The 12,920-nt window shown below is 35.7% G+C and overlaps 1 protein-coding gene across 2 annotated transcripts in view; it reads right to left on the bottom strand.

Moving 5' to 3' along the window:
* The window catches only part of LOC117400668 (pre-mRNA-splicing factor CWC22 homolog), a 37,603-nt gene that overhangs the window by 18,738 nt on the left and 5,945 nt on the right, over positions 1 to 12,920 (bottom strand). For both annotated transcript variants that reach the window (XM_034000944.3, XM_034000936.3), the window contains exons 6-14: positions 9,944 to 10,225; positions 8,984 to 9,112; positions 7,309 to 7,477; positions 7,159 to 7,212; positions 6,682 to 6,817; positions 6,391 to 6,597; positions 5,336 to 5,398; positions 4,944 to 5,042; positions 4,160 to 4,244 (exon numbers count right to left, since the gene is read on the bottom strand). In XM_034000944.3, coding sequence (XP_033856835.3) covers positions 4,160 to 4,244; positions 4,944 to 5,042; positions 5,336 to 5,398; positions 6,391 to 6,597; positions 6,682 to 6,817; positions 7,159 to 7,212; positions 7,309 to 7,477; positions 8,984 to 9,112; positions 9,944 to 10,225 — 1,224 coding nt within the window. The remainder of the gene's footprint in view (positions 1 to 4,159; positions 4,245 to 4,943; positions 5,043 to 5,335; positions 5,399 to 6,390; positions 6,598 to 6,681; positions 6,818 to 7,158; positions 7,213 to 7,308; positions 7,478 to 8,983; positions 9,113 to 9,943; positions 10,226 to 12,920) is intronic.

Here is a 12,920-nt window from a genome sequence, read left to right on the forward strand (position 1 = left end):
CTGTGAACTGTTAGTCCAGATGACCTCCACTTGCCCTCAAGCTTGCGTCAGGCAGACTTAAGCAATCGAAGTTTAAAGGTGTACCATGGGCAGTTGCGATCTTTGACTGTTCTGGTTGTAAGCTGGGCAACAGTGTCGATGATCTGAGTAAGAGTGGCATTGTAGAGGCTCACCGCATCATCAACGAAAGACAGGAGAGTATTAGTTAGAGTGGATGAAGAGACACATTCTGAGAGTTTCAGAGGATTGAGCAGATTCTTGGGACAGAAGAAAACAGTATCAGTAGAGGAGGAAGGAGCAGGAAGATTAATATTAGCAGTGATTAAGAAATAAAATGGTCAGAGAGAGAGAGAAAGAGAGATATCTGATATGGAGAGATTGGAGAGGTCAAGACCCCTGGTAATGAGCAGATCTAGGGTGTGTACTCGGGTGTGAGTGGGGACGTTGACAGATCGAGAGAGTTCAAGACAGTCCAGGAGCGTGTTGAAGTCAGTCAGATTTTGTCAGTAAAAGTACAGATGAGGGAGAGGAATTCCGAAAACTAAAAGCAGAGTTATTCTTTGGTGGGCAGTAGATAACAGCAAGGGTGAGGGACATGGGAGAGGGGAGCTTGATGGTGAGATGCTCAAATGAAGAAAAGGCTGACAAAGAAAGAACTGAGGAAGTGAACACAGAATTAGCAATAGCAGCAGTGCCCCCGCCTCGGCCAGTGAGGGGAGGCTTGTCAAACTAAACTATAAACACTCTAGTCTAGTCCAGCACCAAACAGGATATTTTAATAAGACCACAATCTTAGGAAAATCTGGGCTGAACAGAAGTGCAATAATACAGTCACGAAATAAACACATTCCTTACAGTGAATGCACTGGAAATGGAAAATGAAATGATGTTGGGAGTAGAGAAAAAAAGGTAGGTTAATACTGTACATAATGTAGCAGTGTATATGTTAAAACAAATAATAAAAAAATAACTGAAGTCAAAATAAAATCTCTCTTTAAATCTTAATGTTAATGTTCCCAGTAGGAAGTTGGATATATGAAACATGAATTAACAGTTTTATTAGGTACTTCCGGTGAAAAAATTCAATACACAGCTTCTATAGATCTGTTAGTTGTGAGTGAATTGGTGATCACGACATAGATCAGATGTACCAGAGCTTGGACTGGAATGGACTGAAAATGCACAATTATTGAACAAACATACTATTAAGGACCCAAATTGGCCAGCTTTAAAGGAATCTTGCTGCATTAGATAGTTAATTAGATAAGATATTTAGCACTTCCACAACACACCCATGAAAATACTTCCCCCACTCCGTTTATCAATGTGATGTAAGTTTACAAAGTACACAGTAAACTTAGCAGCTCACTCTGACATTTTTGCAAACATACCACACCTCATTGTTAACACACACCACAGCTCACTGTGTATATTAAAAATAGTCAAAATAATGATCAACCTCAGCACACTATGTACCAACTGTACACAGTGACTTCAATGGAGCTGAATGTAATTCAAACTCATCTTCAGATTAATAATTTAATAACAGAAGTAATAATATGTGAAGTGGAAAACTGCATCTTCTGTTTTTCTTTTTCTTTTTTTTTTTTTACACTATTGCAATTTGAAGTGTTCCCTTTAAATCACACCCCAAAATTTAACAGATTTGATTTGGTTATGAATAGAACCACATATAATCAATTAAATATATACCCTGGGTTCTCTGGCAAATTCAAATGCAGTCTATTAAATATGTACAACTGAGCCCCTAAGAAAGTAATACTGTGCTAGGTTGGCACAAAATTTGCTACACTTCCACGGTAAGCAGTTTAGATATTTTAACAGGTCTGCAGAATGACAAAAAAATACTGTAGTCTTAAATCCCCACATGTAAAGAAAAAATGATTATATGACATTAAATTGCATTGCCTGTGGAGTACTTTGATATGTCTTATTAATTAGCCATCAGCCACTGACAAGTATGATCTATGAATCTAGTAAACAGCACATTTAAAAAAGTTATAACATTTATCAGAAGCTATCATTCTACAATTTAGATAAAATAATGTACAAGTGTGTATCACATTTCCAATGTAAGCAAGATTAACATAAAGGTTACAGATTATTAACAGGCCTCTGGTAATTTAATTAAGTGTGACTAGTGTTGGGATAGTTTAGAAAATAGGAGATTCATTGCAAAATACAAGGAGTCTCAAAAAAAAAAAAAAAAAAAAGAACCAAACACCACAAATAACCTGCAAAATCAAAAGAAATGGAAACCTTTGGCCCTCATTCTAATTAACCTTACATGGGGAAAAAAAACTAGAATCATTCATTTGGCGTCACTGATTTTATCAAAGAAATGTAAAACACAGGGCCATGGTGTGCTAAATTTGCAGCATTTTTTGTAAAATCAAAAGCAAACTTATGTTACAGAACAAAAGGTTCATCCAAGAGTTGAGACATTTTAAAGATATTAACCTTGGTCTGTTTATTTCCAACAAGAAGTCACATCTATTTTTCAATAACGCCAGCCCAGTTGCATTTGAAAACTGTCATGCTTAGATTTAGAAAAATTCTCACATTTAAAGTTGTGTTTGATACACAATTACATCCATACGACTATATATTTCTTAAATGATAAAAAGGTAGCTTCAGATCAAATGAAGAGAAATTACTTTCAGTTTACTTTCCTTTGCATTGTTGGCCTACATTGTGCCTGTCAGAGCTAAATTTGGGGCTTCAAGTTTCTGGAGACAGAAGATGTCCTGTGAAGAGGTTAATACCACACGCAGGACTACATCTCCCATCATTCATGTTTTAGTGCATGCCAACACCACCTGCACCCAGCTGTTATAATCTAATTGGGACTTTACTAGGCTGCAAACCATCCCGGAACTGACCCAATTTTCAGACTCATTTTAAGCATTTCTGGGACTTCATGTCCCTGAAAATTTTAAATTGTAGTTTCCAGCAACAGAGCAAACCAAGAACCACAGCAGACAACCCAATAAGTATTTACATCACAGGAGTTAAAAGTTAAGTGCACATATTAGCTAAACATTTTATGATGGCGAGAGATACTTCTTAAGTGTTACTAGATTTAAGGATATATATTAGGGATGTAAATATTGTTTAATAAAAAATCTGTTTAAACTATTTGATTTCTAATCCGTTGACTGTTTAACCGTAGTTACACCGTCATGCTAAATACCATTTAAATAAATACCCTTTTCACATATATTTAGTCTTTGTCAGGCGCTCACCTTTGTTTACCAAACATAAAAAGAGGCAGCTTAGAGCACAAATCCTCTTTAATTGCATCACGATTGTATCACATTGCCGATAGTATCTCTGTCATAGTTAATCTCGATCCACTACAGGGGACACTGGTTTCACATAAAACAAAACACCATTTAAAAAAAAGAATACACACGTTACCATACCATAAGCTTAGCATAGCAATCAACAATTCATTTTTCAACATTATTATGAATTAACGCTATGAATCATTTTAAAAGCAAAGTACATAAAAGACAAGTTTTTATTTTCGTTGCTTGAAATGACCACAGATAAACTGGAACTTTAACAAACTGTGCCCACAACTACCGAACTAAAACATCTTAAGTTTAAGAAATAATAATAAATGAAACCACTGTACTCAAAGATGAACGAAAATGTCATGTTATCACACAGCAGCGGTTCTCAAACTTCGCTGCACTGTGCTCCAATAGTTTGATAGATGTTTTCAGTCAACTAATTATGCCTAACCCGACATCATGTGTTACCAAATAAAAAAAAAAAGTTACAGGCAGAGGAGTTGCAGAGTTCAGTGGCAGTGCGTAAAGAGCACATGTTTTGTTGGATATTTACTTTTAAAACACAAAATGCTGGACACATTTTATCAATTTGTATTATACGTTAACGTATGTAAAAACGGTATGCATTTATTTATCGGTTAACCATTTAACCTATTACATCCCTAATTATCATTCACATATATATATATATATATATATATATATATATATATATATATATATATATATATATATATATACACACACACACACATATATATATATGTATATATATATATATATATATATATGATAATCACATACTCCGAAGAACCACATAAATACAAAGTACTACTGACCTTGACTGAATAGCAAGATAGATGGTACGTCGAAAGGCAACCAAGTTCACCTCAGTCTTGTCATGAATGGTAACTTTCTCTTGTTCTAAATTAATGGAAAGAAACAGTCAATTTTACAGTAAAGCATATCAGTCGCATTTTATAAGTTTTCCAAACCATGCTTATACCCCCCTCTAAAAACATAGTTTTAGGTACATTTTGTCTATTGTTTTCTTGGTTATTTTGTATTTTATTGTGTTTTCATTGTGTGCAAATACTCTTGAAGCATTCCATTCTCACACACCGTCATAATATAGCCAAAAATGTAAACGGATGTATGCCAAGAGGTAAAAACGGAATATCAACCACAGACAATTCATAGGATATGTGCATACATAGTAATTTTGTACATATGTACTCAACACTCCTTGGTTACTGTGGTGATTGGTCAATCAAATGGAGAGATGCAGAGGACGATGGACAATCTGAATAATAGCTCCTTCAAGCATATACTGCATTTACAGAAACCTAGAACATGCAGGGGGTGGATTTTAGCAAGCACCCTGAAGCACCCAATTAAATTGGAGAAGTCTGTTCCGTGTTTATCAAGACATGGCTGTCAAAAGTATATTATTTGTTTGCTAAAATGTTAGGATTAGATTTCTGTACATTCAGCTCCAAAAATGATGATCTACAGTTACATATTATTTAATTAAATGCAAAGGTTACCAAGCATGGTAGCCAAATGAATATAAAAGCACCTTAAAACTATTGGTTGTCACATTTCCTTTATAAATAATAATACCTTCTCCCTCTTCATTCTCTTCCCCCTCGTCATCATCTTCATCACTGCCGTCTGGATCATCCCCAGACCCTGAGTCACTGCTGCCTTCATCAAGGATATCTAAAAAGCAAGATTACAATATATACATACACACAGTACATTATTACAACAAAACTGTTCAAAAATCAAAGTTTCCCAACAAAATGTGTATTTACACACATCATTAAAATACTGCTTGTGTGTGACAGACGAGAAATCCTGAATTGTAATGCTTCTATAAAATGTAGATAGCTACATTCCCAGTGGGTACTGATCTTGATTAATTGCAACAAAACTTTAAAATGGATCTTGATTTAACTCTTCATTGCACAATTACTAAAAAACAAAAACAAAACAAAAAAACTTTAGCTTACCCCTTTTAATTGTTTTATACTTCTCTTCATTTTCCAAGAAATTAGGGTCCATCTTGAAGACATCTGCAAAGTTAAACATTTTGTTGTAAAAATATAATTTGTTTGCAATTATGTATTTTACAGCAGTTGCAATTATCAAAAGGCAATTACCCACAAAATGCATTTAGAATAGTATAAAAAAAAAACATTAATCTTCATGATATGCTAAAAGTGTTAATAGCATTTGGTGGACCCAGAAGTGCTTTCTGTAGATTATGGTAGTAGTCATTAAAAGCTGAAAAAACCCTAACAACTATAAAACTTGAAAGCATCACTGTTAGCATTGTGTAATAGAAGGAATGCTAACGCTGATAATGGTTTGTAAACATGAAGTAAAACTGATCTGTGGGAAACCAGCGAAGTGGCTGTAAAGTAGAAGTATATATTGCTAGCACTTTCTGAGGTATAGCCAGTAATAGAAATTGGCTGAGAGAATCGAAAAATACAGATGTGTACCAAATATGAAGACAATATTTCAAAGTTTGCAGTCTCCAGCAGAACCCTAAAATACAATTGCCTAAATGTGCCATATTAGGTAATTTGGAAAATATCAAGTTAATCTAAAATGTAGTGTTTAGAAGTACAACAACAACTGTTGTACCATGTGCAAAATAAATAAATACAAAATGTTAAAAAAGGGAGATTTAACATATATACGTTTATTTACATTAGTGTACAAATTTATTAGCACACCTCATTGCTTCTGTAGTTTTGATTTGTTGTGCACATGAAACCAAACCAATGTAAATGACCAGAAAAGGCAAATTAATTAAAAATAGTATGAGAAAAGGAACACATAGGCACAAAGGGTAAAATGCATGAGACTTATTAGAAGTTGTTCAAGATGCCTAATTAAAGCACAAAGTGTTTTTTACACAAATGCCTATTGTTACTATATTACTGACCGAAAACTCAAGCCCAGTTTTCATGCAGGTAGGTATTTAAAGGATGTAATATTCTAATAAATGTGCACACTACTATATGTAGTTCTCAATTTGAACTATTGAGCTACTTACTGAGCACATCCTCTTGGTTGTACTCATCTTCCAAAGGAAGCATATGAGTAAACTGATCCTCTTCTTCTACCAGATCAAGGCCTTCAGGAACTATAGGATGATCCTTAAAGCCGTCTTTACGAATTGCAAACATGACTTCTATCATGTACTGGACACGCTTGTCAATCTCAGATTCATGAAGAATGTTGCGTAAGCGTTCAAATATAGCTGCAACACAAAGCAACAGTTACATTGTGGCATTTACTGGGAGTGGCTTACCAGTTTTATCAAAGCAGGCTCTACTGCACTTACCATTAATACCACGAGGGGATACTTCGGTCAGTTTGAGCCCACACTCTTTCAAAAAACTGATCGCTACTTCCACGCTGTCATCGTTAGGCCGCTCTAAAAGGAGAGTGAGCATTTCCAAGCAGAGAACTTCATGGGCCTTTACAGAAATTAGAAATATTTATTTTATTCACACAACTCGCACAATAGTAACTACACATCCACAGGATTTATATACCTCCACTGTGTGTGCTTACCAGGAAGCTATTGTAGATAGTCTATTCCACAAGGACAATATAAAAAAAAAAGAATAAAAAAGCCTCAGGTCAATAAATTCTTCAGACAGCCCTTTGCCCCAATCAGGAAAACCCCTCAGGTCCCTTGCAGCCTTGTAGCCAAACAGTTTAGTCCCTATTAGTATGCACAGGCATTTTATTTTAATAAAAAATAATAATGCCAATAACATTAAGAGATTACACTGCATCAATAAATCAGACTTACCACATTCTGATTAACGAGGTGGGCCACAAATTTGGATGCTGCCAAGCAAAGTTGCTGAAATAAAAATTAAGTATATATTCATTGAAATGAAAACTAAAAAGGAGCAGGTATTTTTAGCCAAGCATAGAGAAGAATTATATTCTCACTCACCTTATCATTTCTTCTATATCCCTTTCGGAAATTGATAATTAATCTTTTGAGCATTAGCTCTCCAATCTGCGGGAACTTTGAATTAATAATTGCTACAACTGCCGCATACACATGTGTGAATATTGGAGAGGCATTCTGTGCCTGTAAGACTGACCTGGCCAGCTGACCTCTGAAAAAAAAAAAAATAATTGCATAAGAAAAAAAACCAAAACAACATTCATATTTAACCCTTTGGCACCTGTGCGAGGTAAACGGCACCTGCTAATTTATAAAACTGTTGCTTGGTGTTCTAGCAGTCAAAAAAAAAAAAAAGTTTTGTTTTTCCATTTTCATATGCAATTCTAAATAAGTTGGTTCGGATCGTTTGGCGGCCAATGTTAAATATCAAAAACAACTCAATAAAAAAAAAAAAAAAAGTTTATTTGAAACCATACTGAGAGAGCCAGAAATGTGGTCTGGGGTCGACCGGACAATCAAACCAGTCAATGTGACAGTATTACAACAATGTTAAACATAATGAAGTAGATATATTTTCTATGAAAACACACTGGCAATGAAACAGAAGCAAGCAGCAAAAGAGGTTTACATGATCTCAATTCAAAGAGTAACACACACACACACACACATTATATATATATATTATACACATATACACACACACAGTGTATTTTTTTTATTAATAGTGTCTTATTGCATTGATATACAATTCCATAGTATAAATTATGCACTTTATCTTTAAAACTTACAACAAATATGCATGTATCCTCCATTTAACTCAACTATCCAGCCACAGAATTACATGAAAAATGCATTAGTCTTGCAGCATGTAAAAATTAAAAACAAAGAACAAGTGGCTGTACTTTTTTGCATTTATTTATTTTTTAAAGAGGAGCACAGTACCAACAAAGCATTAACATGAATCCTGCATTTTGAAATGACTGATCTGGGACAGAAAAGTAAGTCTGAACAGGGAAAAGGGGAGACAAGTGAAGGAGGAGAAGAGTAAAATGGCAGTCACAATCATTAGCCTTGCTACTGTATCTGTGTCCTATATCCTAAAATTCTCTACAACCTTTTTTTTTTATATAAAGTAAATGCAAGGACAATGTCCTTTTTTATTTCCAAGAATAGACAAAAGTATACCCAGCATGATTAATATAAATAAAGCATGAATCGATGATTCTGCAGTAATATATAGAAGAAAAGGAAAAGTTACTGAAAGAGGCAAGTGTTTGAAATATTAACTTCTTGTTATTCTGCAAATGATCAGTTTGTTTGCAGAAATTGTGTGTGAAATATACACGCTCAAAGGAAATGAGAAAATGAACCAGTCAAATGAGTTCACTTCCAAATGGTCAGAGTTTGGTTGCAGTGAGAAAACAGATTAACTCAGTTCTCTTCCACTTGACCAGAACTCAATAAATTGCAAGAGAACCAAATGTGAAAAGGCCCCTGCATCCCACTCAGAAAGGATTCTTGATTAATAAAAAATAAACACCTTGTAGTTACCAAGTGCTCTTGGCTGGCCAGAGAAAAACATTTCCCAGTCTTAATAAGCAAACTCAATTTTACAATACACTACTCAAGCACCAGCAAATCAGTAATTGTTCATTTTTAAGAAACTGCTTCTGAATGGAAACAAAATGGAAAGTTTCAGCACCAAGAAATCACTCACCTTCCTCTCACAATGTTCTCTTGTAGAAGTTCATGAATTATATTGGCTATGTTTGAGACATTCACTTTGTTGATGAGACCATTGATTGACTTCTTCAAGGCTTCCCAACTCATTCTTTGATAGGCCAGACTGCAAAGAAAAAATGCTTAGTAGTACCGCACCTCTATTGTTTCACATGATACAAATGATTATGTAAATACTGTTGTTTTACAGAATAAAATTACACAATACACAACTGAAAGCACTTTATGCTTAATATAGACTTGACAGTTCATAAATGCAGCACATTGTCCATTGACAGATAACTTATCCTGCATGTTCCTCTCCTGGCTGAGCACATTTAAATACAGCCTTCAGATATTATTCCCCAGAATTTCCTCCAGGGGGCCAGGATAGGTCAGATATACAAGGCAACACCAAATCCTTTAGCAACAGATTGCTAAATCTGTGCCATCCATACATATTCACCTATTTCAGAATCACGGAGTCAGCTGGAGATGTCATTTTAGATTCCCACCCAGAAAACCAGAAAAATCAGTCAAGCATTATACTCTATTGAATGCCTCAGGATTGCTTGCAACAAGATGCATAATGTTTGACACCAACCATATTTCACCCCCCAAAAAAATATAATAATAAAAAATGCACTTTTTTTTCTTTCTTTAAGAAATGTAGGAAGGTGCCCAACTTCCATATGTCCTTAAATAAACTTTACAATTGTACTTCTTGAAAAGTTATCCATACTTAACACACTGATGTTTCTAGGTATTTACATTCTGTATGGTGTTATTTCAGATCAATTGGCTTCGTATTGTAATATGGCTAATTTCACCTATAAGAATTCAAAACACATATGTTAGATTCTAATATATTTCAGTTTAAATCCTTGAAGCTTTTACAACTCAACAGTGTTCAGATTACCAATGTTCCGTTGTGCTTGTATAGAGGTTTCCTGCCTACCTGCTCTTGTCAGTGATTTGCGCCTGCATCATCCGGAGCTTAGCAGGTGGAATGTAGGCTCCACCTGTCCGAGTCAGAATTGGATCCAACTCTTCTTTCTTCTTTTTTACTGGAGGCTCTTCCGCAGCAGGGGAGGGTGATCTTCCTCTTCTCCAGAGATCTGCATCCCTCTCTCTGCTGGAAAGGCGATCACGGACCCTCTCTCTGCTGGGGTAGCGTGTCCTCTCCCTCTCTCGTTCCCTCTCTCTATCCCTATCAGGGTATCGTTCCCTCTCCCTCTCTCTAAATATGGAAGCAAAAAAAAAAAATGTAAATAGACATAACCCAAAGCTTGAATGCTACATCAGAGAAAGCAGTAAATAGTAATCTGTACTAAAAACAGTTTTCATTTTGATTTTGAAACTTGAAATTCTAGGTGTTCATTACACAGTATGTATTTTAGAGGTAATTGCCAATAGAAGTTTCATATATTACATTATGCACAAACTTGGTATAAACTTTTTTGCTGTATGGGGCAGATTGAAAACTTAACTCACTTCTGAGGGCCACTAATACAGTATTTTTTTATTTTTTTTTAAAAGAATGACTGTATTCAGAATCAGTCAAAGATAGTTTTGTTGTACAACACAGGAGACCAAAATATAAATGTTTGTTAACGGGTTAATTTATTTTAAGCTTTCTACAAAAACAAAATACAATTATTCATGGTAACATTGTGGAATGATTGTTTCATTTCAGTGAACCTGTGGGTGTTTGACAGCATGTATAAATAGCTTTACAAAACAAAACGAGGCGTTACATACCAGTTGGATGCTCTGTTAATGGGACATGTTGCACTGCTTACCAATTTTTGTCAGGCTTTATTTTTAATTTTGCCAGTCGCATAACAGCTTCAAGATTATCGTCAGAAATCTGATTGCACCGTTTTGATTTATTGAGACTAAGTATTGAAAAGGCATGCTCATGAAGGAAAGTGCTTCCAAATAGACTAGCGAACTTCATGGCCCTCCGTCGCAATTTTGGAAATTTCTCAGAATCCAGGCAATTGTAGAAATTGAGGAGATTTCCTTCATGGAATTTGCTGCGAAGAGAGTCACAGCATTGCAGGTCGGTAAGTTCAAGTTGAATACTTGATTCCACAGCTTGTGGATCACCTGAATATGGGTCAGCAAACAACTTCACTTTGTCTTTATCCCTCCAAAAGTCTGAGAATCGCTGCTGAAATGAATGCTGAAGCTTCTCCACGACTTCAGAATAGGGCACCGAGTCACAGTTATGATTAGAAAACATTTGCTGACAGGTAGGAAAGTGAGAGAGGTCACCTTGTTGCATTTGCATATGTGGAATAGTTTCAGTTTAGTTTCCAATGTTGTGATTTGGTTGTCGGACATTCAGATCGTTCAGATGGGCAGTAAGGAAAGTGAGATCACAGAGCCACTTCGCATCATCCAGTGGGGTTACAGGTCTTTCTTTCTGTCAGAAAAGCTCTGAGCTACGCCAGCAGCACCACAAAGCTTTTCAAAACTACCTCTGCTGAGCCACTGGACTGCGGTATGATAAAGCAGATCACCATAATCAGCATTAATTTCTTCTAAAAAAAAAAAAAAAAAAAAAAAAAAAAAAAAAAAAAAAGCTCGAAATTGACGATGGTTGAGTCCGCGAGATTTTATAAAGTTCACTGTGGAGACCACAAAATGCATCACGTGCACAAAGCGAAGATCTTTTCTGCACAGGTTTTGCTGGGGAATAATACAGTGATACTGGAGGATATGTTCCTCCCGATCACCCAGTTATTGCTTGAGATGTGCGATCATTCCATTTTTTGTCACCGGTCATCAAAGGTGCACCATCTATTGCAATGCCTGCCAGTTTTACCCATTCGAAACCCAAACTCTCAACCTTACCTCTGAGACTGTTGAACTGATCAATACCTGTGGTTCACCCACGAAGTGAAGCCAATCCTAAAAATTCTTCAGAAACCTCAAACTCATTCGTCACACCATGCACAAATATTGTCATCTGAGCTGTGTTTGAATGATCAGTTGTCTCGTTCACTGCCAGGGAGAAGTATACAACATTTTTTTGCCACATTTTTCAATTGACACAAAACATCTTCTCCCAGTTCTGACACATGCTGCTGCACAGTCATACGATTCAAACAGACATGTTTAAAGTTCGCAGCTTGAGTAGGACAGAGTTTTTCGCATGCTATTAACAAACAGTCTTTCACAAAATCCCCATCACTAAATGGTCGAGATGTCTTAGCAATTAATGAAGTTATTTCATAGCTTACGTCTGTGGCACTTTTAGTTTCTTTATGTGTCTTTCGGAAGACATCTTGCTGGGCACACAGCTGTCGAATATCTGCAATTGTTTCGTAGTTCTCCTGTGTACTCATTAAAATTTGGAAATGCTTTGTGTCGTAATGCCTCTAAGTTAAATTCCTTTGGCACTGCAACAGTTCCCTTACAAATTAAACAGATATTTAATCCTCTGTCTTCCACAAAACAATATTTTTCGGTCCAAGTTTTGTTGAATTTCCGATGTTCATTATCAATTTTTAGCTTTTTCTATTCCAGCCATAACTCATACAAATGAAATATGCAACTATATTTTAAAGAAACGTACTAACAGTCAACTTCAACACTAAGTCAATATACCACAGGCACCAATCTAGCACAGCAAATTCCCTATCTTGATTCGCTTACCTGTCATTTTTGCAAAGATACACAGTACACCCTGAAGAACCACTGCACGCATGAATGTAAACTTCAGGCATGAACCAATTACGATGGGGAGTTCTCCGTTTAGCCCCTGCCTCCGTTGCTAAGGAAGTGGCAGGTGTGTATATTTGAACAGAAAGAATGTAGACCCATTTATCAGCGTTATTATGAATAAACGTGCTGTTCTATAAAATTGGTTAATCAAATTATTTTGCGGAAAATTTAAAATAAGAGCAAGTATTGCGGGCCACAGA

The sequence above is a fragment of the Acipenser ruthenus genome, chromosome 10 (genome assembly GCF_902713425.1).
Source record: "Acipenser ruthenus chromosome 10, fAciRut3.2 maternal haplotype, whole genome shotgun sequence".
Lineage (NCBI taxonomy): Eukaryota > Metazoa > Chordata > Actinopteri > Acipenseriformes > Acipenseridae > Acipenser > Acipenser ruthenus.